The sequence below is a fragment of the Plectropomus leopardus genome, chromosome 19, assembly GCF_026936395.1.
Source record: "Plectropomus leopardus strain MGB_pleo_1.0 chromosome 19, ASM2693639v1, whole genome shotgun sequence".
Classification (NCBI taxonomy): domain Eukaryota; kingdom Metazoa; phylum Chordata; class Actinopteri; order Perciformes; family Serranidae; genus Plectropomus; species Plectropomus leopardus.
The window spans coordinates 30,753,257-30,780,402 of record NC_142194.1 but is presented as its reverse complement, the minus strand read 5'-3'; the positions used below and the strand labels follow the sequence as shown (position 1 = coordinate 30,780,402).

Sequence of the window (27,146 nt, the reverse complement as noted above, 5' to 3'; positions counted from 1 at the left end):
CTGGTACGCTGTGTACAGTGCAATGTGCACATTGTGTCTTTTTTAACAAGTTACTTAGCCTATGATTTACCCTTGTTACTTTGGATCACAAATCTATTCTATTTCAAGTGAATATGGTCATTAAAGATAGGGCTGGATGATAATTTATCATTCAGACAAATCTTATTAAGGAGCAATTAATTTTGGTTAATTTTTATTCCCCAAACACTGATGATCCCATTTTTCCCACAAAACCGTTTTTTAGGAACAAGTAGGTAACAAGAAACACACCTTTCCTAAAGCAACTTGACATGTATTCAGCTCCAGTATCACATGGAGGAAACACTAATTCACTGCTGCGTGCAGTGTTCCCCTTTCACAGAAAGACACGGCCGCATCAATCAGCGTCCTGCCAGTAGCCTCGACATTGGTTTAGGTGCGAGGGCCTGTTCATCACTGCTTGCAGCTTTAATTGTACATTGGTTCTGGTGTGAGACAAAAGCTCAGAGGTTGACCAGTCTCACCTTCGAAGCAGAGGGATATTTTCATGCTACTCAAACACACAAGTCTTATTCAAGCATCAATTTCTTTCTGATATCAGCAAAGTTAAAGCACAGAATTCAAGACTGCTGTTATGATGCATTTCTTATTTCAGACCATGTCCCTTGGTGGTGCTTCAAGCGAAAGTGGTTGACTGATCCTAACGTTGTCACTTTCCTGGATGACCTAATAAAATACTTTTTTTTTGTTTTAAAAAACAATAACATGAATAACCTCAGCAAGTATCAGGTGGAAAGTGTTCAAGGCCTATAACTGGGGCCAAATAACCAACATTAGTAGTTCTAAAGCCAAACAGACATATCAGAAAGCAAAAATACAAGAAGAAAAATAAAGGTATTTGAAAAAGAATATTATGAATCAGGTTTTCCAGAAGTCCATCAAAGATCACTCCTGCTCAGAACTGAATATATATTTGCATCAAAAGCAATGACAAGCCTATTGCAAAAAACATTCAATGATCAGGGGAAAAACCTAGGAAGGTGCTTACATGATGTATCAAGCAGTTACAGAGTGACAGATGTCTCACTTAATTACACAAAAAGAAGCCAGAAGGCTTTTGAATATACTCCATAACCAAAGGGGGGCAGCAGATACAGGGTTACTGTCAGTGGATATTGAAAAGGCTTTTGACAAAGTTGAATGACCCTCCCTGTTTGCAGTTCTTGTGTGTTTTGGCTTTAGAGGGAATTATTGTAAATAAATAAGATTACTCTACGTGGAGCCATATCCAGAATTACTGACCAATTGTAACATTTAAAAATGTATAAGGACATTGATAAGGGAATCCTCTGTCCCCATTGTTATTTATCATGACAACCTTGATTGAAGTTAGAACCCATAATAAGGGATATGGCAAAATCTAATATTGTAGAAACTTATTACAGAACAGTGGCACAGTAAAACCTAAAATTCTTTAGACAGATGGAAAACTATACCAATGTCATTAATAGGAAAAATAATTATTCTCAAAATGAACATATGTCCTAAGATGCTGATTTAATTATCTATTCATGTAGTAATATTTTCTCTTATCGAAAGAGACTTTTTATCAGATTTAAATGGAACAACAGACGCCCCAGGTTGTGATTGTCAGTGTTATACCTACCCTCTGATAGAGTAAATGGTAAATGGACTGCACTTATATAGCGTTTTTCTAGTCTTACGATCACTCAAAGCACTTTCACACTACATGTCACATTGCCCTGTTCCCACACACATTCACACAGTGGTAGCTGAAGCTACCATACAATGTGCCGCCTGTTACTGAGTAACCAATCAGACACAGTCACACACACACTGATCAGGAGCAATTTGGTGTTCAGTATCTTGCCCAAGGATTCTTAAACATGTTGACTGGAGGAGCAAGGGATCAAACTGCTGATCTTCCAATTAGTGGTCGACCGGTTCCACTTCTGAGCCACAGCTGCCCCATCTAAGCCATGGGCTTTGATGCCCCAATCCCCTCTGGGCAGCACAGTTGAGGATGCTGATATTTAAAGGAGGATGCCCCCTTGTGAAGGTAGATAGAGAGTCTACTGCTGAGTAATGTTTTTCTCATTTACTTGCTAATGCTGATGTTAAAAACCTTAAAAAGGACACAAAAAATCCCATAGTTAGAAATATAATTGGCATGTGACACCAAGTCAGAAAAGATCTGGAGGAAGCTGCCTCTATTTTTTTTTTTTCCACCAGAAAGGTTGGATGGGCCCCTCCCTTAGCTACCACCTTATTGGGGTGGAGGGGTTTGCGTGTCCCAGTGATCCTCGGAGCTCAGTTGTCGGGGGCTTTATGCTCCTGGCAGGGTCACCCATGGCAAACAGGTCCTAGGGGAGGGACCAGACAAAGTGTAGCTCACAAGACCCTTATGATGAAGACAACAAATGGTCCAGAGTTCCCCTTGTCCGGACGAGGGTCACCTGGGGCCCCCCCCGGAGCCAGGCCTGGGGGTGGGGCTCGATGGCGAGCGCCTGGTGGCGGGGCCCTTACCCATGGGGCCCAGCCCAAAGAGGTGACATGGGACCTCCTTCCCGTGGGCTCACCACCTGTAGGAGGGGCCACAGGGGTCTGGCGCCGTGTGAGCTGGGCGGCAGCCGAAGGTGGGGACTTTGGCGGTCCGATTCTCGGCTGCAGAAGCTAGCTCTGGGGATGTGGAATGTCACCTCTCTGGTGGGGAAGGAGCCTGAGCTGGTGCATGAGGTTGAGAAGTTCCGACTAGATATAGTCGTTCTCACCTCGACGCACAGCGTGGCCTCCGGAACCAGTCTTCTCGAGAGGGGATGGACACTCTTCCACTCTGGAGTTGCCACTGGTGAGAGGCGCTGGGCACGGGTGGCAATACTTATTGCCCCCCGGCTCGGTGCCTGTACGTTGGAGTTTACCCCGGTGAATGACAGGGTAGCCTCCCTCTACCTTCGGGGTGGGGGAACGGATCCTATTTGTGCCTATGGTCCAAATGGCAGTTCAGAGTATCCACCCTTTTTGGAGTCCTTAGAGGGGATTCTTGAGAGTGCTCCTTCTGGGGACTCCCTCGTTCTGCTGGGGGACTTCAACGCTCATGTTGGCAACGACAATGAGACCTGGAGGGGCGTGATCGGGAGGCATGGCTCCCCCGATCTGAACCTGAGTGGTGTTTTGTTATTGAACTTCTGTGCTCGCCACAGATTGTCCATAACAAACACCATGTTCAAGCATAAGGGCATCCATATGCGCACTTGGCATCAGGACACCCAAGGCCGCAGTTCAATGATCGACTTTGTAGTCATATCGTTGGACTTGCGGCTGTATGTCTTGGACACTTGGGTGAAGAGAGGGGCGGAGCTGTCAACTAACCACCACCTGGGGTGAGTTGGCTCCAATGGTGGGGGAGGACGCCGGTCAGACCTGGCAGACCCAAATGCATTGTGAGGGTCTGCTGGGAACGTCTGGTAGAGTTTCCCATCAGAAAGCGCTTCAACTCCCACCTACGAAAGAGCTTCGACCATGTCCCGGGGGAGGCGGGGGACATTGAGTCCGAGTGGGCCATGTTCCGTGCCTCCATTGCTGAGGTGGCCAACCGGTGCTGTGGCCGTAAGGTAGTCGGTGCCTGTTTGGGCGGCAACACCCAAACCCGCTGGTGGACACCGGCTGAAGAAGGAGTCCTATCGGGCCGTCTTGGCCTGTGGGACTCCGGAGGCAGCAGACAGGTACCGACAGGACAAACAGAATGCAGCGGCAGTGGTCACCGAGGCGAAAACCCGGGCCCAGGCATGGGAGGAGTTCGGTGAGGCCATGGAAAATGACTTCCGGATGGCTTCGAAGAGGTTCTGGACCACCATCCGGTGTCTCAGGAGGGGGAAGCAGTGCTCTGTCAACACTGTGTATGGTGGGGACGGGGCGCTGCTGACCTCGACTTCCGGATGGCTTTGAAGAGGTTCTGGACCACCATCCGGTGTCTCAGGAGGGGGAAGCAGTGCTCTGTCAACACTGTGTATGGTGGGGACAGGGCGCTGCTGACCTCGACTTGGGGGTCAGCAGGGCCTGGGGACTCGGGCGTGGGCTCCTCTATCCCTGGGGCTGAGGTTGCCGAGGTGGTCAAAAATCTCCTCAGTGGCAGGGCCCCAGGGGTGGACGAGGTCCGCCTGGAGTTCCTCAAGGCCCTGGATGTTGTGGGGCTGTCATGGCTGACACGACTCTGCAACATTGCGTGGACATCGGGGGCAGTGCCCTTGGACTGGCAGACTGGGGTGGTGGTCCCTCTTTTTAAGAGGGGGGACCGGAGGGTGTGTTCCAACTATAGGGGGATCACACTCCTCAGCCTCCCTGGTAAGGTCTATTTGGGGGTATTAGAGAGGAGGGTCCGTCGGATAGTTGAACCCCGGATTCAGGAGGAGCAATGTGTTTTTCGCCCGGGTCGTGGAACTGTGGACCAGCTCTGGACCCTTGGCAGGGTCCTTGAGGGTGCATGGGAGTTTGCCCAACCAGTCCACATGTGCTTTGTGGACTTGGAGATGGCATTCGACCGTGTCCCTCTGGGAGTCCTGTGGGGGGTTCTCCGGGAATATGGGGGCTGTCCATTTCTCTGTATGACCGGTGCCAGAGCTTGGGCCGCATTGCCGGCAGTAAGTCGAACTCGTTTCCGGTGAGATTTGGACTCCACCAGGGCTGCCCTTTGTCACCGATTCTGTTCATAACTTTTATGGACAGAATTTTAGGGGGTCCGGTTTGGTGACCTCAGGATTGGGTCTCTGCTCTTTGCAGATGATGTGGTCCTGTTGGCTTCATCAGGCCGTGACCTTCAGTGCTCTGGAGTGTGAAGCGGCTGGAATGTGAGTCAGCACCTCCAAATCCAAGGCCATGGTTCTCAGCCGGAAAAGGGTGGTGTGCCCCCTCAGGGGGATCAGGGACGAAGTGCTGCCCCAAGTGGAGGAGTTTAAGTACCTTGGGGTCTTGTTCACGAGTGAGGGAAGGATGGAGCGGGAGATCGACAGGTGGATCGGTGCAGCGTCTGCAGTACTGTGGAGTCTGCACCAATCTCTCGTGGTGAAGAGGGAGCTGAGCCAAAAAGGCAAAGCTTTCGATTTACCGGTCGATCTTCGTTCCTACCCTCACCTATGGTCACGAGCTTTGGGTAGTGACCGAAAGAACAAGATTGCGGGTACAAGCGGCCGAAATGAGTTTCCTCCGTAGGGTGGCTGGGCTCTCCCTTAGAGATAGGGTGAGAAGCTTGGTCATCTGGGAGGAGCTCGGAGTAGTGCCACTGTTCTTCCGCGTTGAGAAGAGCCAGGTGAGGTGGCTCGGGCATCTAATTAGGATGCCTCCAGGACGCCTCCCTGGTGAGTTGTTCAGGGCACGTCCCACCGGTAGGAGGCCCTGGGGAAGACCCAGGACACGCTGTAGAGACTATGTCTCACAGCTGGCCTGGGAATGCCTCGGGGTCCCCCGGGAAGAGCTGGTCGAAGTCGCCAGGGAGAGGGAAGCCTGGGCTTCCCTGCTTAGGCTGCTGCCCCCGCGACCTGACGCTGGATAAGCGGAAGAAAATGGATGGATGGATGGAAGGTCGGATGCGGGGTTTCAAACTTGGGCTAACAAATGTCTCAAAAAATAGGAGACTAACACAATCCGGACAGTGAACAACCAATGTCATCTGAAGAAATTGACAATAAATGAAATAAATAAATAAATAAACAGAAACTTAAGAAACTCAAGTTTCTTACACAACAATAACAGTCACTAACTATCTCACCCTTTACGAACAACTGAAAAGGTGATGGTGATGACTTGTTTGGGGAAGGGCATAATCTCAATAGTCATCCATAAAGAGGTTAGAGGCATGGACAGAGGAACTTGGGAGAAGGCATGTACCAAAGCACAACTACAAACAATACACACACATCTGAAGTTACTACAATATAATTGGCTGATGCAAATGCATCATTGCCCCAGAAAAGCTAAATCAATAGAATTGTGCAATACCTGATATATGTATCAAATGCAAAAGGTAAAAGGAACACTTTCTTACTGTTTATGCCAGTGTACCCAAATAAAAGAGTTCTGGGATGTAGTGAGAAAGAGTATCCAGGACATATTATCCATTCAAATACTGGACCCAAAGCTTTTCATACTAGGCTTATACCCAGCTTATCATAACATCAGGAGGAGAAAACTTGTTTTTTTTTTTACACATGGTTCTGTGATTGGCCAAAGAGATATTGCACTCTCATGGAAAATGGGTTGGTATTCCATGTATAGGCATGCATTTCTGAATTAACTACGACTCTGTCCTTTGAAAAAAAATTACATATGCTATCAGGGGTAATCAATCACTCTTTGACAACACCTGGGGTCAAACACAGATTTAGCCCACATGATGGGCGATAAACGATAAATTAAACCTCTACTATGTCCAAATCTTTATTGTCAACATTTGCACATTAATGTGAGGTGTACTTAAACTTAGGTGTTTCACTCTACCATGTTTTCATTCTTAAAAAAAAAACAAAAAACAAAAACAAAACAACTTTGGTTTATGCATTTATTGACTCTTTATGGGGTGGCGGTGGAGGATGTTGACATGTGTATTATATCTTTGGTCATCGTACTGAGATTTTGTTTGCATGTCCAGTTTTTTGTTGTTTGTATTTTTGTTAATTTATGCAATTTTTCTTAGTATGTTTAATGATATACTGTTGACTCCTGCAACTTTTTAAGTGCTCTAAAAGATTGGATGACTGAAACGTGCTTCCACTAATTTCTGACAAAACTGAATCTCCCATTATTGCCCACAAAATTACTACCTTTTACAATTTCCAGTGTATAGGCCCACCTGCCCCCTTCACAAGACCAGCCTCTGGGAATCTAGGTGTTATATTTGCCCCTCAATTGAAATTTGGAACACCACGTAAATAAAGCGGTTCAATCTTTTTTAAAAATTCATTCATTGATTGGCTGTAATCACTTGTCCCGTAAGGGTCATGAGGGGCTGGAGCCTATCCAACTGGCACTGGGCAAGACTCGGGGTACACCCAAAACAAATCACCAGACTATCGCAGGGCTGACCTTTTTTGTAACAGAAATGTTGCAAAAATTAGACAATTATTATCACTGCCATGCCTACAGCTTGTACAAAATGCAAAACCTGTTGGCAATAGTGCATACCAAAGGCCAGAGGTGAAAGCTCTTTTGATGTCCTGGCACCGAGACTTTGAAACAATCTCCTCCCTCCCATTAGATAAGCTGAGTCTATTGACTCTCAAAAAACATTTAAAAATCCAATTCTATACATCAGCTTTCAAGGGTTAACTGTGGTGGCAACTCCAGGATTTAGTGGGCTGTTTTTGTGATTGTTGTGACCTAAAATGCCTGATTTTACAACAGCTTTTCTAAAAAATTGCAATGCAAGTTGTAATGTTTTTAAGCATTTTTTATCGTAAGAGTCTGTATTTTCCTAAAAGTTACAATTACATATGGCATCAGAATATGATTATTTTCGGAGCCAATATTGGTGTCATATAAAACGGTTATTAAAAAATCTTGGCGGATCAATGTTTTCTTTTCCCAGTCAGGAAGAGTTATAAACAACAAGGTCGACAAGTATGCAACAGGCTGACTGTAAACACAGTCATGAACAGGAAGAATAGGCTACATTACAGAGGAGATAGACACAGATGAGAGACAGACTGTGCACCCTGCAGCTCCTCCATAAGGTGAGCAATATCCCAGTGTGCCTCCTACAGCTTGATAGCAGTTGTGACACTTTAAAGTTTTGTAAAGTTAAAAAGCTCCAACAGTTATATGACAATCTGTGTCCAGCATTCTGAAGTTGTCTGTTAAATTTGTTTATATGTCTGAAATAAAAAGTGTCTTCACGATGAAAGATGTTACCAATTACCTGTTCTGTGGTCAGAAATGGCTTGACTCAATCATTAAACAAGTTAATAAACATTAGGTAAAATAAGCCTTTGGAGTCATTTGAGAAGGTTAACATGGACAGACACATAATGAGCAATTCCTCTGGGTGGCAGTGGCGCTCAGAGAGGCTGGTATGTTGGGTGGCACTAAGCCATACTGAAAGGCCATCATACCTCTTTGGATGCTCAAGGAAAAGGCCAAGGGCCAATAAAAAGACAACTCTGATGGAACTGGTAAGAGAACTTAAGGGCATCAGTGGGATTGCAAATTTGACACCCCAATGTGATATATGGGTCTATGTGTGTGTGTGTGTGTGTGTGTGTGTGTGTGTGTGTGTGTGTGTGTGTGTGTGTGTGTGTGTGTGTGCGGGGGGGGGGGCATTTTTAGAGTGATATAAGTCATGCTGTAATGTGAACTGTTTCATGTTTTCAGCAAAAGTTAAATGAGCGACCTCAGAAAGAGGGTCTGAGAGGACCATCACTGGAGAAAATGTTTTGATTAACAAGCTCTATTTTGGTGCTTTTTTAAAATGGGCCCTATTATTTTTCTAATTTTGGGATCATATTTGTATTTTGGGGTCTACTAGAAAAGGTTTACATGCTTTAATGCTCAAAAAACCCATCATGTGTCTCATGCTGCCTCTTTCTGAAACAGTCTGTGTGAACTTATGTCCCGCCTCCAGAATCCCACTCTGCTCTGATTGGTCAGCTGGCTCTCTCTATGCACATTCTATTCTATTTGTGACACTGTGATATCACATTGTTACTGAAATAAACGCTGAAACTCAAACAAGCTGTTTCAGGTGCTTGGCCAGGGCCAGGGTTTGTCCAAGCTCCCTTTGGCTTGGACTTTAGGCTGCATTTACATTACAGACCTTTTACAAGCACAAAAATGCTACACAAAACAATAAAGAAAAAGGAGAACCACTAAAAGCGTAATAGGGCCGCTTTAACATGCATTGACTGAAGTCATATTTATGTTAACAGTTATGGAATGTAACTAAGGTTCTTGTACTTGTGGTTTTTTGTGTTATGCTAGTTTGTATGCTACTTCTGCTCTTTATCTCAGTGGCAAATATTGTACTTTTTACTGCACCACATTATTGTGACAGCTTTAGCCACCCTTACAGATGTAGATGACTAATACAAACTATTATTTAACTAATATTTTATGATGTCTTATTATGGATTAATCTACCCAGCAGTAAACCCATATTTATAAACTCCACCTTTACTAGCTGTAACATTAAAGTGATGAACACATCAATGCATCAGTAATTATTTATATTATTCTGAAAAGGGCCATCCTGTATAATACATACTTTAAATTTTGGTTGGCCATTTCAAAAATATTTTGATGCAAATACTTTTGTACTTTTACTTAAGTAAAAGTAGCGACAGTGTAGAAATACTGTGTTGCAGGTAAAAGTCCTTCCTTCAAAATTCCAATCATGTACAAAATCTGAGTACTTGGGTTTTGCACTCACACACAATTTTCAGACCCAGTTTATGCAGAACAGTATGTGTACTGTTCACCTCTTCATCATCTGCAGCTTCCTGTCTGTCTGTCTCTCTATTTATTTATATATATATATATATATATATATATATATATATATATATATATGCTGTGACTCTGAGAGAGAAAGTGAAGTACTTCCCCATTGTTTCTTGATGTAGGACTTTAGTTGTTCAACAGTCCAAAGTCTCCATTGTTGTTATTTGTGCTTCATAATGGGCCACATATTTTAAATGGGAGGCATGTCTAGATGGCAAGCAATTCAGTCTATTACCTTCACTGTTTTACTACAAAGCCAAGCTGTTGCAACACATGCAGAATGTCGCTTGGCATTGTCTAACTGGAATAAGCAGGGATGTCCCTGAAAAAAAAAAAAAAAGAAAACATTGTCTGGATGGCAGCATATGTTGCTCTCTAATGTGTATATACCTTTAGGAATTCATAACACCTTCACAGTTGTGCTAGTCATGCCATTGACATTAACACCCCTCAATACCATCATAGATGCTGGTTTTAAACTTTGAGCTGCAAACAATCTGTATGGTCTTTTTCCTCTTTAGACTGGAGGACACGACGTCCCTGAGTTCCAACAACAGAAATGTGGACTCGTCAGACCACAGCACACTTTTCCGCTTTGTCAGTCCATCTCAGATGTTTGCATTGTTTCTGTACCCTGTGATTCTGCCCTGTGATTCTACCTTTTGTTCTCCTGTGTGTTGCTGCTGCCACCTTCACCTGAGTTCTTCGTTTCTTTTCCTCCTTTGCATCAGTTACTGTACATTTATTTTTATTTGTGTTTTATTTGTACTTTGTGATTTTGATTACCTGTTTGTTTTTCTGGACTTTATCATCGGAATTAAAAGCTTGCTTTTTGTTTGTACACCTGGCTACTTGTTTTTGTTCTGCATTTGGGTCCTTGTCCAACCTCACCCCTGATATGAATAATATCCCACTCTCTCCATCTCTTCCTCTCTACCCCTCTCCTTCTTATCTCAACATAAAAAAACAACGTTGTTCTAAATTAACGTGTAAAATAAACATAACTACTGTTAAGACAAGTGTCTTTTTTGACGGGGACCAGGTATTTTAATGTTAACATGCAGCTTTAAATTGAAATAGATTTTGTATGTGTAAAACATAGCGTTTGGTTTCATGTACTGTACATATGTCTTGTGATGCAGATATAATGCATTTTGTATATAGGGCCCTCAGAATGTTAGAACCAGTCCTGCTAGCTGGTGTGTCTACTGGACAAGATTCAGCTGTCATGAGAAGAGATGCAGCATGTAAGGAGAAATTGCAAAGGAGATCTCATTACAGACTTTTGCCCCATCAGTGATGAGAAGGAGTATGTAAGCAAGTAAATGGTTAATGTTAGGAACATGATTTAAGTTGTAGCCGTGTTTTGTTGTGTGTGTGTGTCTGCTGGTCTTTGGGTGCAGCCAGTGTAATTTTCATCACCATTCATTGCAGGTGTGCTGTCTCCCCTAAACTCAGTCTTCACTCAGTCTACTCATGCTTTACTTGGTACATGTTACTGCCCATCCCTGAATATTACTGCATTGCATATTACTTTTTAGTCTTGTTCCAGTCAAGTGTACATGAACATCAAGTCAACAGCCAGCCTGCATTGATGCTGACTTACATGTCACGGTCCATGTGCAAGGCTGTACATGTTCATGAAAGATGACACTTGCTACAGATAAACATTGTCATACAGAAGTTAACAACAACAACATGAGTTTGCATAGTGTAAGGTGGCTCATTCTTACCTGTACTCCTTGGTCTCTCTCAGCTTTAACAGAGCGTAGTAAGACAGTCAAATCCTGCAGCTCTTGCTCTTTCTCCTTCAGCTCTGCTTTAGCCTAATAGAGACCAACATTAAACATTATCATTATTATTCATAACATTATCAATTATTGGCCTTGGCCTTCAAACCAGCAATGCTGGTAACATTTCTATCTCCAGACCATGACAAAGCTCAATACACTCACTGCACAAACAAGTGGCAAAATGTAAATAAATCATAATATTCATATGGTAAGGCTGATGTTTCCTAGATTTTACCTGTTATTTGTGATACATACTCCATCTGGAGTCACAAATGTTTTTGTAAAACAAGTGCTCTGTGGGAAGAAGTGTTATACATGCACTACTTGTAAGCATCAAGGTGTGACTGTCTTCTTTTTGCATCATGCATTTGGGGAGGATTTATTACATTTTTAAAATCTTATTCTTCAGAACTCTCTCTCTAACTCTTAATCTTATACTACGACGGAGGATTAGGGCCATGTTAAAGAAAAAAAAAGTTGGATTTCGAGAAGAAAGTCATAATATTATGAGAATAAACTCACAGTTTTACAAGAAAAAAGTCATAATTTATGAGAATAAAATTGGAATATTACAAGAATAAAGTTGTGATTTTATAAGAAAAAAGTCATAATTTTATGAAGAAAAAAGTCATAATTTTATGAGATCAAAGCCATAATATTACAAGAATAAATTCATAATTTTATGAGAAAGGGGGCACTATATTATGGAAATAAACATATTGCCAGCAAACTACAGAACAGGTAAAAACACTGGCAACGTCCTTGGCAACCACTGTCCCCAGTGTCATGCCCATCAACTGTTGTTGATGAATTTAGTTTTAAAGGTCTTCTAATTTAAAACAAAACTAATTTTAAAGATTTTTAAACTTTTGTAAACACTCAAATTATTCTAAAATAAAATAAAAGCTCAATTTTTTTCACACAAAACCTAAATTATAATTTTAATCATTTTTTTCCTTCTTTAAACAAACTACAAATGAGCAGTTTTAGCAGTAAAAATTGAAGGCAAACTGAATTTCCCTTTTGGGGTTAAAGTGCAAGCTGCAAACTTGTCTTTAACACTGAAAGCTGCAGTAATTTCACATAACATATTTACATGAATTCATTTGTATCATATCTTTAGCAATATGCAGTGCAACTGTATCAGTAACAGCTTTCAGTGCTTTTACATCACCTGCACTGGTCTATATTAGTTACAAAGAGGGTTTACAGAACAGCATAACTTCTTCTACAGCTGCAAACAGAGCACCATCACTCCAAGTTAGAGAATGGGTAAAATTAAAGCAAGGCCGTTGGACTGGGGCACCAGTCTTTTGTTAGTCTTTGAAAATAATAAAATTAATCACTTGGGCTCAGTTACTTTGCTTCGGACAGGAATGTGTGGCACGAGCTGCGCTCTAGTATCCAAATACGCATGCACACCTGGCGCACAGTCTGTATTCAGACACGTTTCATAAAAACAAAACAATAACTATTATTATGCATTTTCAGTATTTGTTCCCTCAAATGTCCCTCTTTTGTATATTGGGGCGGATGTGACCCCCGGTCCTCCGTGAAGATTACGCGCATGGGCAGGGGGCTTTAAATTAGGAGAAATACGGGAGAGATGGGACACCGGGAGAGGGCAGGAAAAAACGGGGGGGTCCAGTGAAAATCAGTAGGGTTGGCATGTTTGCTTCAACCTCCTAAAGAGAAAGATACAGTCTACTTTGCCGTACTACGCAAACCTTGCGAATGTTTAGGCCTGGCGGGCGGTCTCTAGTCCTGTTAACATTGTAAGGAAACACTGCAGATTTGCAGCAGGTCGCTGTCCTGTCATACGGGACACAGCAGGAAAAATTTGCCTCCACTAATGCTGCTTTTTACCGACTGTTTGTGGGCTCAGGTTTTGTAAAAAAAATGCAATGTGATGTTGTATCAACTACACTTTTTACATTTAATTTGCAATTTCGCCCCTTTCCTTTTAATTTGGAAGATCCAGTTCTCACTGCATTGCAGTATTAAAGAGTAGTATTAAAGTAGTAAAGATGAGAATTTATGGGTGTAGTTCAGATTGACAACCAAGACTGGAGAAGAAATTATAATGTAACTATCTTAATTCCACATAAATCCACAGTATATACTCCTATCATGCTTCAAGTTTATCTGAGAAAAACTATGACTTATAATGGTGAAATTATCATATTACAGTTTTTAGATTAAGATAGAGCAGCAGGTCCTCAGTAAACTCAGCTGAATACAGGTGTCCACCTATTACCATACCGCACCATGTGTCTGAGGCTTGGTGTGTCACATTTGTGTCAGGCTTGCTGTATTTCCTGAAAAACAGTGGCAGTCAGTTGGAACTGTGTATTGCTTGTGTTCTAGTCAGTTCATTGTTGTCCAAGTGGATAGTTATGTAAAATTTCCTCAATGCGTTCTTGAGATATTGCGTTTACAAGAAAGTAATGGATGCAAGGTCACAGTGACCATGACCTTTGACCACCAAGATGTACTCAGTTCATCTTTCAGTCGAAGCAAACATTTGTGCCAAATTTAAAAAAAAGAAAATCCTCAAGATGTTACTGTAAAATTGTGTACATAAAGTGAGATAGAAGAGGTCACAGCAACCTCAGCCTTTGAACTATGACCACCAAAATCTTACCTGTTCATTATTGAATCCAAGTGGATATTTTTACAAAATATTAAGTAAATCTCTTGAGCCATTTTTGAAATATCACGAAAATGGTATGTACAGATGGATGAGCGTAAGGTCCAAAAACTCCAAAACATAATACTTATGGCCTCAGCTATCACATGGCATTAAGGCATAAAACATATATGTTCATCACTGCAACATCTTTAATTTTAAATTAGATTGTGTTTGCAGTAGGGAAAAAGGATTTGTGCTGCTCTGTTCATTGACCTACATAGACAGTATCATGTCTTTATACACTCTATCATTCCCTGCTTTTATAGATTGTTAACTATTGGATGTGACACTCATGCTTTTAGATAGTTCCACAACCGCCTCTGTGATACTAAGCAGTGAGTAATAGCGGGCAAAGTCCAATCTGTACTCTTATCAATAACAAAACATGCAGGTTTGATTTTAGGACTGAACCTTTACACAATTTATATGAATGATATTGTCCTGGCTTTAAACACCTGTTAGGCCATCTGTATGCAGATGACACGATTTTATATTGTTGGGCTGATTCTATACAATTAGCTATTGACAATCTGCAGCTGCCTTTTAATATTCTTCAAGAGGCACTCATTGATCTTAAACTTATGTGTGTTATTAACAAAGCGCTCTCAAAACAAACTACCAACTGACATAAGTTCCCTATTTGACCTCAAGGTAGGAGCTTATCAGACAAGCTCTTAGAATTAGATTACATTTAATGGTCCTCGAGTCAACTCTGAAATCGAAAAGACTGCTGTCAGATTATTCTTTAGGTATAACGTACATCACACTTAAAATACAGATTCATTGATAACATTATTAAATTTCAGAAATATGCTTAAATCTTAATGTTTTTGTATGTATTTCATTTTTAATTAAGTATTGTTTTTAACCAATGTTTTCATCCTATTGTTGCTTATAAGTTATTTTTGTTTTATTTTGCATAATGTAATCTTGGCATATTTAAAAATCCACTTCTCAATATATTCAAGCACATAAAGTTTGAATGAATGAACATACAGAGGCAATTACATCCACATTTAAAGACCAACAAAAGGGAAACTCAACTATGAATATGCATCAGTAAATCCACATGCACTGTTCGGGGAGGCATTGAATGTATGAGAGGCTGACCTCGTCTCTAGCCTGGGTCAGGTCTTGTATTAGCTGTTCATTCTGAAGAAGGAGCTGGGCTTTCATGTCCTCACAGCGTCTCTGCCACTCCAGCTCCACCTGGACCTGTATCTGTTCTAAGGCCTTCTCTCTCTTCAAACCAGCACTAAGCTGCTGCTTGTAGCTGATGAAACACGCACAAACACACAAACACAAACACACACACACACACAAACACACACCTTTAACAACTCAAAAGAACTAGGCTAATTCTATTAGGCTAATTCATATCTTCAAAGCTACACAAACACACATTTAAACACTCTCCACTAATTCGTGTTACCATGTAACAACAGCTGGCACTGCTGTAATAAAGAGAGGAAGAAAATCAGACACTGATTGAAACTTCAGTGAATATTATATGCTACAGTGTCAGACCTGGTGCTGACATTTTTTCACACGCTTTTTAAACTATTCTTTTCAGCTGAGCTTGGCTCTGATAGCAGCCAGAAGCTGTGCAGCCTCCAGTACTCATGCAGAGACATACATCAGAGTTGAAGAGAAGAGGATTGTGCTAAATATATTCAGTGGGTACAGCCCTAGAAAAATCCAGTCTTCCACTGTGTGATTGTTTGTTAATGTGTTGTTCTCCATTTTACATTGATTAGACTACATGAATTTTGGTCTGGACCGCAACAACAGGAACCATTTATATCAGCTCTGTAGGCAAAGGTCAAGGTGAAAAGTCTGTGACTGGGTATATGCTGACCACTTTCTGTTTCAAATTAAAAGCCCTCTAGGGGTTCATACATCACTGGTTCCTACCCTTGGGGTTCTGACCCCATTATGGGTTCCCAAGGGGGTCGTGAGGCCCTTTTCATTCTAAGGGGTGTTAAAAAGACTTTACAATTAAATAAATAAATAACAGTAGGCCTATCTCAGCATTTCATTCATTTCTGGGAAGAAAACTATATGAAATTATTATTATTATTTTAAAGTTTAAAATAATGTTTAAGATATATTTTTCTGCATTTCTACATTGCTGCTAAACAGCCTCATCCTGCAGTAGAAAAGATGGCCAAGCCAAAACAATTGACAACAACTGACAAGAAGATTGTTGAAAATTAAATACAAAGAATTCTGTGATTAGTTTCAACAACTATCAGGGAAACTCATCTCTGATAAAATATACAGATAAAAATCTGTCCAAAATTCATCATAATCGCTAATTTCTCACACTTACTGCAGTTAGGCATTTGGGTTAATTTTACAGTTTATCAGTTGTCCTTTACTGTTATTGTAACGAATTGAATATAATATAGAATTTCACTAGTCGGGGGATGTCAGTTTACTCAATTATAGTAAAAGAGTCCCTGAAGTAAAAAGGTTGGAAACCACTGTACACGGTCTAGCCATATACTAGGTTTTGACCTAGTCTTGTTTGCTTATTTTTTCTCACCTTCAAATGTCTTCACTGTAACCTATATGTTCTCTTGAGGTTAAAGGAGACTTAATCAGAGTGTTTTTAGCTGTCTCCTCCTCTCCACCTCTTGACCCTCTTTCTTTTTTTTTCAATCTAAATTTTCCTCTCACCTCTGCATCTCCTCCCTGCTTCTTTCTTGCTCAGTCCTGAGTTTGGTTTCTCTTTCCTGCAAGGTGATCATCTCTGTATCCTTGACAACCATCTCACGGAGGACTTGACTGATGTACTTGTCCCAGCCACACTGGGTTTCTTTTATCTCTTTGCAAAGCCTTGGAAAACACAGACAGAGACATACACAGAATCTCCAGTCATCTGTTTACATCATCATAGCTGTACACTCTCAATGAGCAGCCACACGCGGTACTCACAGATACAAGTTTTGGCAATATGATGATTTTCTGTTTGTTTTCTTTTTGTTTTTGTTTTTTCCAACAGTGTCTCTCTTACCTCTGGATTGTCTCATCTTTCTGTTTAATGGCCTCCTGTTGATCTTCCTGTATGCAGCATACACGTGCAGCCAGAACTTCCACATTCTCCTGTAGTTTGACCATGTGTCTCTCAGCCTTCTGCAGCTGCTCTGTGAGGGCCTGATACTGAGCCTCCAGCTGTGCATCACACTTCCTCAGAGCCTGGATGACATCCCCACATCTTGCCAGGAACAGCCATACCGTTAACATTCGGAGATACTGTATTTAGAGGACTCATGGTACCTATAAGTTCTTTTACATGCATAAGGTGACATCAACACTTGTTTTCACTGCAGCATAATAAGGACGAACAGGAACAAAGACTACACCTAATGGTGCTTTCCACTACATGGTACCAGTTCTATTCTATTCTACTTGCCTTTTTTGGTACCATCTTTTCAGTACCTGCTCTCCTGGGGTTCCAAAAACAGCTGACCGGGTACTAAGAGGTACTAAAAGGTGATGTAAAACACTGCAGACCATAGATTGGTCAGAGAGAGACGTCACCGCGTCAGTGCGTCAGTGCATCAGTGCGTCTTCAATGTGCGCCAAGCACGGAGTACTGTGAACAGCGCAAACAGCCAAGCTACTGTAGCGGCCGCAGTTTTGTAAAAATTTTTTCTTTCCCAAAATGGCAACTCTCAAGTCTATGTATATGCATAGTTCGAATTACGGGGGAGTGAAGGGGAGCTCGGCCTCCTTGAGAAGTTCAGGGGGAGCTCTAAAAAATGGTTCATTTTTGTATTACAGATTATATATTTTCTGCACATAAAGGTTCCTGAAATAAAAAATATAGAAGTAATATGTCAATGCTATGTGTTTATTTGCTCATTACATTACATTTTCGAACATCTGTCTCCACTATTTAACGTCTGTGTTTATCCCTGTCTCGCTACCTCACTGTTGTGTTTGCTGTTGCCCTGTTCCTGCTGCGTCATGCCTACCAAGATGTGTCTGCTCTATTGACATATGATCGCCAATCTCTCTTCAAAATAAGAGATTCGTCAGAGACCTTATTGCTATCTGATCGCTCATCGTTTGACCGTATTGGCGGCCATTCCTCGTCTTATCTTATGGTTTGTCTGTCTCCATTAATGAAATATGTGCTACTACATGTATCTCAGATCATCTGCCCATTTTGTTTACCTTGAAACTGTCATGTTCAGTGGATAAACCAACTGCCCCCATGTGCCACCGGTGCGCTATTTGTCCTTTGACTGCCACTCAGTTTCACACTACTTTTAATGAGTCATTTTTGTGTAGGTCCCCGCTTGATGATAAAGGTGGTCCCAGTGCCTATGAGATTTTATCTATCTTCAACTCCACATGTATGGAGATCTTGGACTGTGTTGCACCTCTTTGGACCGATGCTTTTGGACCTATCCATCCAAAAGCATTCACGCACACTCTAACGTGCTTGTAGGCATGCTGAGAGAAAATGGAAAAAAGACAAACTCACTGTATCCCACCAAATTCTTCATGGCTGCCTGTGCCTATTTTCAGAGAGCTGTCAAAACTGCAAAAACAGCCTACTTCTCCACCCTAGTGGCAAACAATAGTCATATGCCTCAAGTCTTTTTCAATGTTTTGAACTCTTTTATCAATCCTAGTGATGTGTCTCCTCTTGTACCAACACCTACTGTGTGTAATGACTTTTTACAGTTTTTATCAGAAAAGTTGCTGCCCTCAGACCAGCTCACACAGGTGCCAGGCCCTCTTTAGACATTGCAACTACTCTGTGCTTTGCTACCTTTGACCAGTTTGAGCCTCTGTCCCTCTCCCAACTCTGATTTAGTGCATCTGCCCCTCAGACACCATTCCCCCTCGTCTCCTCTGAGAAGTTTTTGACTCAGTTGGAGCTAGTGTTCTGTTGCTGATCAACAACAGTCTTAGCTCTGGCTGTGTCCCCATAGCTACTAAACATGCTGCTGTCAAACCCTTAATTAAAAAGAAAAATCTTGATCCCTCCAACTTCTTTAATTTCAGGCCTAGATCACAGCTTCCCATTATATCAAAGGTTTTAGAGAGAGCAGTGTATGTCCAGCTGCAGTTAACCCAGCACAACATTCATGAAAAGTTTCGGTCTGGCTTTAGACCCAGACACAGCATGGAAACTGCACTGCTAAAAGTTTTTGATGATTTGCTTTTAGCTGTTGACGCCGGTAGTCCTGCCATCTTGATGCTCCTAAACCTGTCTGCCGCCTTTGACACCGTAGACCATGAAATTCTCCTACAGCGTCTTAAGCACTATGTAGGCATCATCGGCTCTGCCCTCTGCTGGTTCAGGTCCTACCTGGCAGAGTGGACCTTCTCTGTGCGGTTAGGCCACATTTCCTCTGATGTGGCCCCACTGACCTGTGGAGTCCCTCAAGGCTCCATCCTGGGTCCTATTCTTTTTCTCTTGTATAGGTTGCCACTTGGGGATGTTTTTCAGAAACATAACATTTCTTTTCATTGTTATGCAGACAATGTCTAAATTTACATGCCACTAAGGTCGCTAGGCAAGGACTCTTTCAGACTTTTCTTGAATGCCTTAGCAAAGTCAAATTATGTATGAGTGCAAACTTTCTCAAACTCAAACCGGACCGCTTTCGCATTGATTTTAAACTTTTTTTTAATCCTTTTTAAAGCCCTCAATGGTCTTGCCCCTCTGTACCTGTCTGAGCTCCTGCATCGTCACTCCCCAACCAGAGCATTAAGGTGATCTGACCAGCTGCTGCTGGAGGTCCCCAAAACCAGACAGAAGTCTAGAAGGGACAGGGCCTTCATAGCGGTCGCCCTCAGACTCTGGAACAGTCTCCCCCTCTATATTAGAACGTCCCAGACCCTACAGACTTTTAAATCATCCCTAAAGACCCACCTCTTTTCCCTGACATTTCATAAATGAACACACAAGTCACAGGCACTGCAGTTTTTTCTACTTTTACTGTTTTTATTTCACTGTTTTATTTTCTTGTTTTTATTATAATCTATCGATTTACTTACTTTTTTTTATGTATCCTATGCACAGCACTTTCATCGACTGCTGTCTTCTTAAAGGTGCTTTATAAATAAACTTGATTGACTGATTGATTGATTGATTGATCCCTGCTGCGCAAATCTGTGTGTGAAGCGGTGCTGCGCTCAACTTCCTACATTTACGTAGTCACATGAACTCCTCATCATCTGACAGAAGGGACAGAGAGAGAGAGAGGAAATGTTACTGGCGGGTATTAGTAAAATCTTTTTTTGCAGTAACCCTGTTATTGACTTTTGACTGACTTTATGCATGTGTCATGTTTAGTGGTACCCACGGGAAAATAGGGCTCCCAAATCAAAGTCAAGTAAAGGAGAAAAGAGTAGCCGGTACCATGTAGTGCAAAAGCGCCATTAGTGAGGCTGCTGGGGAGCTTTAATTGGATATTTGCCATGTTTTAAGTGGATATCCAGTTAGTTTTGATGGCAAATGCAGTCATTTGAGGTAATAAATTGAATCTGAGGTTTTCTGAGTTTTCTTCTCGCATAGGCTTAATTACAGTACATTGTGCCTGAGCTCCAGATGCTCAAACCCAAAATACTCCTAAAACCTGCCCAGCACATGGTGTGTTTGGCCTCCCAAACACACCACAGCTTTGTTTACAAAAAGTAATGGCGTCAACTTTCTTCACTATTCAACAAGAATATCAAAAAAAAAACCCCACCCCATAAATCCAATAATACTAATGTGCTATCAACAACAAACAGGCCTTACTGTACTGGAAGCTGTGTATCACCTACACAGCCAACAGCTATTAATTTGTCGGCCAAAACAGCGTCAACAGACATAAATAGTTACTCAAGGATGATCTGCCTTCTCTGTCTGCTGGTTGTATTTTCCAGTTTGTCTTTGTGATCCTGTAGAAGGTCTCCAGTGAGTTTCCAACCAATCACAGTTTGCTCAACTGTCATGGACCTGCTGTTTCTCCTCCTCACCTACTGCCAGTAGTTTTCCACTCACCCTCCCTCTGCTCTGCTCTACCTGTTAGCCACGCCCACTGCTGCAGTCTGCTCTCCCCACAGCTGCAGCCCATCACCAATCAACTCAGTATTTAAGACTCTCCAGCCCGCTCACACTCTGCCAGATTGTTCCTCTGCATTATGCATGTCTTTCCAGCGTTTACCTACCAGATCTCCCGTTGCCGACTCTGCCTGTTCCTGACCTGCTCTCCTCGCCTGACTCCCCATGAACCTACCTGCCTTCTGTCCTCGACCACGTGCTCAGTTTCGGCGTACCGGAAATCTGACGGCTCTCCTGGTAAAGACTCCTTCACTCGGCTTTGACGTTTCTTAAGCCTGATCCCTGTCGGTGCTGTTACCTCCGCGGACGGACCTGGTTACCGAACCCCTGCCTGCTCCCGACCATTCCTCTGCTCGATCCCCGTTGGCGTTCCAGCACGTGTTGACGGCTCGTGGAGCTACGGGGTTTCCTCCTCGCCAGCCACAGTGGGTACAAGCTTCGTTTCTTCGCTTCGTGGGAAACCCAGAGACATTGCTAGGGCTGTCCGCTCAAAGAACGAACTCTCTGCCTGTCAGCTGAACTTTAATTGTGTTGGTTTAAATAAAAGTTATTACCAACCAAAAGAGCGTTTTGGTGTACTGCATCTGGGTCCTAAAACCACCCGTTACAGTACAATCTGGCCAAACATGGACCCAGCAGACTCCAGCGCTCTCCAGTCCCGCCTAGCCCGTGTTGAGGGGATGCTTCAGCAACACGAGGCTCAACTAACTTCCAACGCGGCGGAGGCTCGCCAGTCCGCCTCGGCGCTCGAACGGGCGCTAACTCTGCTGGCTAATCAGGTTCAACAGATGGCAACCTCGTTGACTCAGCACACTGCTCCTGCTCCGAGTCCAGTCGAGCTTGCTCCCGTTCCTACGCCACCCCCAAGCATCACTCACGAACCCCGGGTAGGGGCGCCGAAACGATACATCGGGGATCCAGAGGGTTGCAATCCATTCCTGACTAACTGCTCAATCCTGTTCGCACTGCAACCACTCACATTCGCCACAGAAGGAGCCAAAGTCACCTTTACCATCAACCATCTCACTGGTCGAGCACGCCTGTGGGGAACAGTGGGAGAGAGGCATGCCGGCTTGCGTGTCTTTTCCTGCTTTCGCTGAGGAGCTTCGTAAGGTTTTTGGACCGGTTCCTGTGGGTCCTGACGCCACCGGGGGACTCCTGAGTCAGCGGCAGGGCAACCGGACGGTGGCCGATTTTGCCATCGAGTTCAGGACGAAGGCTCGACAGAGTGACTGGAACTCGGCGGCCCAATGTGACGCCTTCCTCAATGGACTAGCTCCTTATATCAAAGATGAACTGGTCTCATTCGATCTCCCTTCCTCACTAGACGGCCTAATCGAACTCACCACACGATTAGACCGACGCATCCAGGCGAGGAGAAGGGAGCAGATCCGGGAGGGTGGTGCTCGTCGGGGTCAGAACGTCCTGCATGGGCCTCCTGCACTCGTCAGTCCTCCTTCAGACCCAGTTATGGGAGGAGCGGAACCCATGCAGTTGGGACACACCCAGCTAACCACAGAGGAACGGGAGAGACGACGACGGGGAAACCTGTGTCTCTACTGTGGACAGGCCGGTCACTTCGTTTCCCGATGTCCAGTAAAAGGGCGGGCTCAGCAGTAGAGGGGGGCATACTGCTGAGCCGTTTTCAGAACTCTGTCCCCAGTCCCCTATTCCATGTCCAGCTCCAGCTTAAAGAGGGTTCCCACACCCTCGCTACATTTATCGACTCTGGGGCCGACGTCAACCTGATGGACAAGGAGCTCGCTCGTCAGCTGGGGATGAAGCAGGTTCCTCTTCCTCGTCCTCTGCCGGCCAGCGCCTTAGATGGTCATCTCCTGGGAACGGTGACTCACCAGACGGCTCCCGTTCCCATGTTACTGGCTGGGAGTCATCATGAGACCATCCAGTTCCACATTCTGGATTCCCCGAGACTGCCATTGATCCTCGGGTACCCTTGGCTTCGCCGTCACAACCCGCATATAGACTGGTCCACGGGTTCGATTTTGTCTTGGGCTCCTTCCTGTCAACAGATCTGTCTACAGCGACCAGTTTCTCCCACGCCATCCACCAGTTCCGGCTCTGTTCCAGACCTGTTCATGGTGCCTGCAGAATATCTCGACTACTGCGAGGTGTTCAATAAAGCCAGGGCCACCTCTCTGCCTCCGCACCGAGCCTATGACTGGGCCATCGACCTCCTGCCTGGCTCGGTTCCTCCCAAGGGTCGTCTCTACTCCCTGTCTGCACCAGAGAGAGAGGCCATGGAGACATATATTAAAGACTCGTTGGCCACCGGAATCATCCGGCCCTCCTCGTCTCCTGCAGGGGCTGGGTTCTTCTTCGTGGGAAAGAAAGATGGTTCTCTTCGACCCTGCATCGACCACCGGGGCCTGAACGAGATCACCATCAAGAACCGTTATCCTCTCCCTCTCATCGCCTCGGCCTTTGAACTGCTGCAAGATGCCACGATCTTTACCAAGCTGGATCTACGCAACGCCTACCATCTGGTTCGAAATCTGAGAGGGAGACGAATGGAAAACGGCCTTTAATACTCCCACTGGTCACTACGAGTATTTGGTGATGCCGTTCGGGCTCACTAACGCCCCAGCTGTCTTCCGAGCCCTAATCAACGACGTTCTCAGGGACTTATTGAATAAATACGTCTTCGTCTACCTCGACGACATCCTGATCTTCTCTCGCTCTAAAGAGGAGCACATCCACCATGTCCAGACTGTCCTGCAGCTCCTCCTAAAGAATTCCCTGTTTGTAAAGGCAGAGAAGTGCGAATTCCACGCCAGTTCTGTTTCCTTCCTTGGATACATCATTGGACACAACCGAATGGAAATGGATCCTGCCAAGGTCTCTGCTGTTTCCTCCTGGCCCATTCCCGACTCCCGCAAGCAGCTGCAGCGTTTCCTGGGGTTCGCCAATTTCTACCGCAGGTTTATTCGTGGTTACAGTACGGTGGTGGCTCCTCTCTCTGCCCTCACCTCATCCAAGGTGCCATTCCAATGGTCCCCGGCTGCTAACGAGGCCTTCCAAGACCTAAAGAGACACTTCAGTTCGGCACCCATTCTCCTCATTCCCGACCCCGAGAGACAGTTCGTGGTGGAGGTCGACACCTCGGATGTGGGAGTGGGGGCCGTTCTCTCTCACTGCTCGGCGGAGGATGAAAAGCTGCACCCCTGCGCCTTTTTCTCCCGGCGTCTTTCCCCTGCAGAGAGGAACTATGACATTGGAAACCGCGAGCTACTAGCGGTCAAGCTGGCGTTGGAGGAGTGGCGCCATTGGCTGGAGGGCACCAACGTTCCCTTCTTGGTGTGGACGGATCACAAGAACCTGGAATATATAAGATCTGCCAGGAGACTGAATTCTTGCCAGGCTCGTTGGGCCCTGTTCTTCACTCGTTTTTTGTTTACCCTCTCCTATCGCCCCGGCTCCTGCAACGTCAAGCCTGACGCACTGTCCCGACAGTTCCCGGAGGAGGAGGGGGACTCGTCTCATCCTGACAGCATTCTTCCCGCCTCTCATCTCCTGGCAGCTCTCACCTGGGAGATAGAGGAGCGGATAAAGTCTGCGTTGGAGGACCAGCCGGGCCCCAGTTCCTGCCCTCAGGATTGTCTGTTCGTTCCTCAAGAATTCAGGTCCGAGGTTCTGCAGTGGGCCCATGCTTCCCGTCTGACCTGCCATCCAGGGGTCTCCCGCACTAAGGAGGTCCTGCAACGTCGGTTTTGGTGGGCCACCCTAGACGAGGACACTAAGAACTTTGTCAATGCCTGCCCAGTTTGCAATCAGAGCAAGACCTCCCGCCAAGCCCCTGCCGGCCTCCTGCGCCCACTCCCTGTACCTCATCGTCCCTGGTCTCACATATCTCTGGACTTTGTTACCGGTCTGCCACTGTCGGAAGGAAACACTGCCATCCTGACAGTGGTAGACCAGTTCAGCAAGATGGCGCACTTTGTGCCTCTACCCAAGCTGCCCTCTGCCAAGGAAACCGCTGAACTGTTACTATTGCATGTCTTCCGACTACATGGCTTCCCGACGGATGTGGTCTCCGATCGGGGTCCCCAGTTTACTTCGGCATTCTGGAGAGAATTCTGTCGGCTCCTGGGAGCATCCACCAGCCTGTCTTCAGGGTACCACCCACAATCTAATGGTCAGTCAGAGTGGCTAAACCAAGAGATGGAGACAGCGCTGCGTTGTATGGCCTCCAACCAGCCCGCCTCCTGGTTGTCACAGCTTATGTGGGTGGAGTACGCACACAACACCCTGGTCAGTTCTGCCACCGGGCTCTCACCATTTCAGTGTGCGTACAGCTTCCAGCCTCCCTTGTTTCCTGACCAGGAAAAGGAGACTGCTTACCCGTCGGTAGAGATGTTCATCCGCCGTTGTAAGCGTACCTGGTCCCAAGCTCGGTCTGCACTCCTGCAGACCGCCGCTCGCTACGCCTCTACAGCCAACCGTCGCCGCTCCCAGGCTCCTCCGTACCAGGTTGGACAAAGAGTCTGGCTGTCCACCAAGGATCTTCCCCTGAGGGTGGAGTCCCGAAAGCTGGCCCCCAAGTTTGTTGGTCCATTTCCTGTTGAAAAGGTCGTCAACCCGGTGGCGGTCCGCCTCAAACTGCCTTGCTCCATGCGCATCCATCCCACGTTCCACGTCTCCAAGGTCAAGCCGGCCAGGGAGTGCCCTCTGCAGCCCGCCTCTCGACCACCGCCGCCTCCCCGTCTCATTGATGGGGCTCTGGCTTACACGGTGCGTCACCTGCTTCGCTCCCGTCGACGGGGTAGGGGTCTGCAGTATCTGGTGGATTGGGAAGGATACGGCCCGGAGGAGCGTTCCTGGGTTCCTGCTCGGCGGATTTTGGATGGCCAGTTGATGGAGGAGTTCCACCGTCTGAATCCTGATCAGCCCTCCCGCGTCGTCTGGAGACGGTGTTCCTCTGCCTCTGTTCCTGCTCCCGCTTCTCCTGTTCCTGGGACGTCCAGGCTGGGGTCCTGCTCGGGGGCTTCGGCATCTCGGCTGGTGGATGATCCTCCCTCCAGTGATGACAACGCGGGTTCCGGCGTGTTGGAGGAATTCTGACCCTCCTCCTGGCCCCGGTTTCTGTGGACCTGTGTTGGGACGTCATGGGCCGTCCCTTGAGGGGGGGTTCTGTCATGGACCTGCTGTTTCTCCTCCTCACCTACTGCCAGTAGTTTTCCACTCACCCTCCCTCTGCTCTGCTCTACCTGTTAGTCACGCCCACTGCTGCAGTCTGCTCTCCCCACAGCTGCAGCCCATCACCAATCAACTCAGTATTTAAGACTCTCCAGCCCGCTCACACTCTGCCAGATTGTTCCTCTGCATTATGCATGTCTTTCCAGCGTTTACCTACCAGATCTCCCGTTGCCGACTCTGCCTGTTCCTGACCTGCTCTCCTCGCCTGACTCCCCGTGAACCTACCTGCCATCTGTCCTTGACCACGTGCTCAGTTTCGGCGTTCCGGAAATCTGATGGCTTTCCTGGTAAAGACTCCTTCGCTCGGCTTCGAAGTTTCTTCTGCCTGATCCCTGTCGGTGCCGTTACCTCCGTGGACGGACTTCCTGGTTACCGAACCCCTGCCTGCTCCCGACCATTCCTCTGCTCAATCCCCGTCGGCGTTCCAGCACGTGTTGTCGGCTCGTGGAGCTACGGGGTTTCCTCCTCGCCAGCCACAGTGGGTACAAGCTTCGTTTCTTCGCTTCGTGGGAAACCCAGAGACATTGCTAGGGCTGTCCGCTCGAAGAACGAACTCTCTGCCTGTCAGCTGAACTTTAATTGTGTTGGTTTAAATAAAAGTTATTACCAACCGAAAGAGCGTTTTGGTGTACTGCATCTGGGTCCTAAAACCACCCGTTACATCAACTGCTTATTGGCAATATAGGCTAAGTGGACTTCATTAAAACTCGACAGAAACAAAATAAAACTCACTGAAATGTATGGTTGGGGGGCACTTGGTGGCTCAGTGGATAGAGCTGGTGCCCCATGTGTAGAGGCTGTGTCCTTGCCGCAGTGGCCGCGGGTTTGATTCCAGCCTAGGCCCTTTGCTGCATGTCACCCTCTCTCGCTCTCCCTTTTACACTTGTGC

At 45.3% G+C, this 27,146-nt stretch overlaps 1 protein-coding gene across 2 annotated transcripts in view; it reads right to left on the bottom strand.

Annotated features, from left to right (window-relative positions):
- Window positions 1–27,146, bottom strand: part of ccdc57 (coiled-coil domain containing 57) — a 97,778-nt gene that overhangs the window by 26,184 nt on the left and 44,448 nt on the right. For both annotated transcript variants that reach the window (XM_088070358.1, XM_088070359.1), the window contains 4 exons: window positions 16,988–17,188; window positions 16,651–16,809; window positions 15,079–15,241; window positions 11,217–11,309 (listed from right to left, as the gene is read on the bottom strand). In XM_088070358.1, the coding sequence (XP_087926484.1) occupies window positions 11,217–11,309; window positions 15,079–15,241; window positions 16,651–16,809; window positions 16,988–17,188 (616 nt within the window). The remainder of the gene's footprint in view (window positions 1–11,216; window positions 11,310–15,078; window positions 15,242–16,650; window positions 16,810–16,987; window positions 17,189–27,146) is intronic.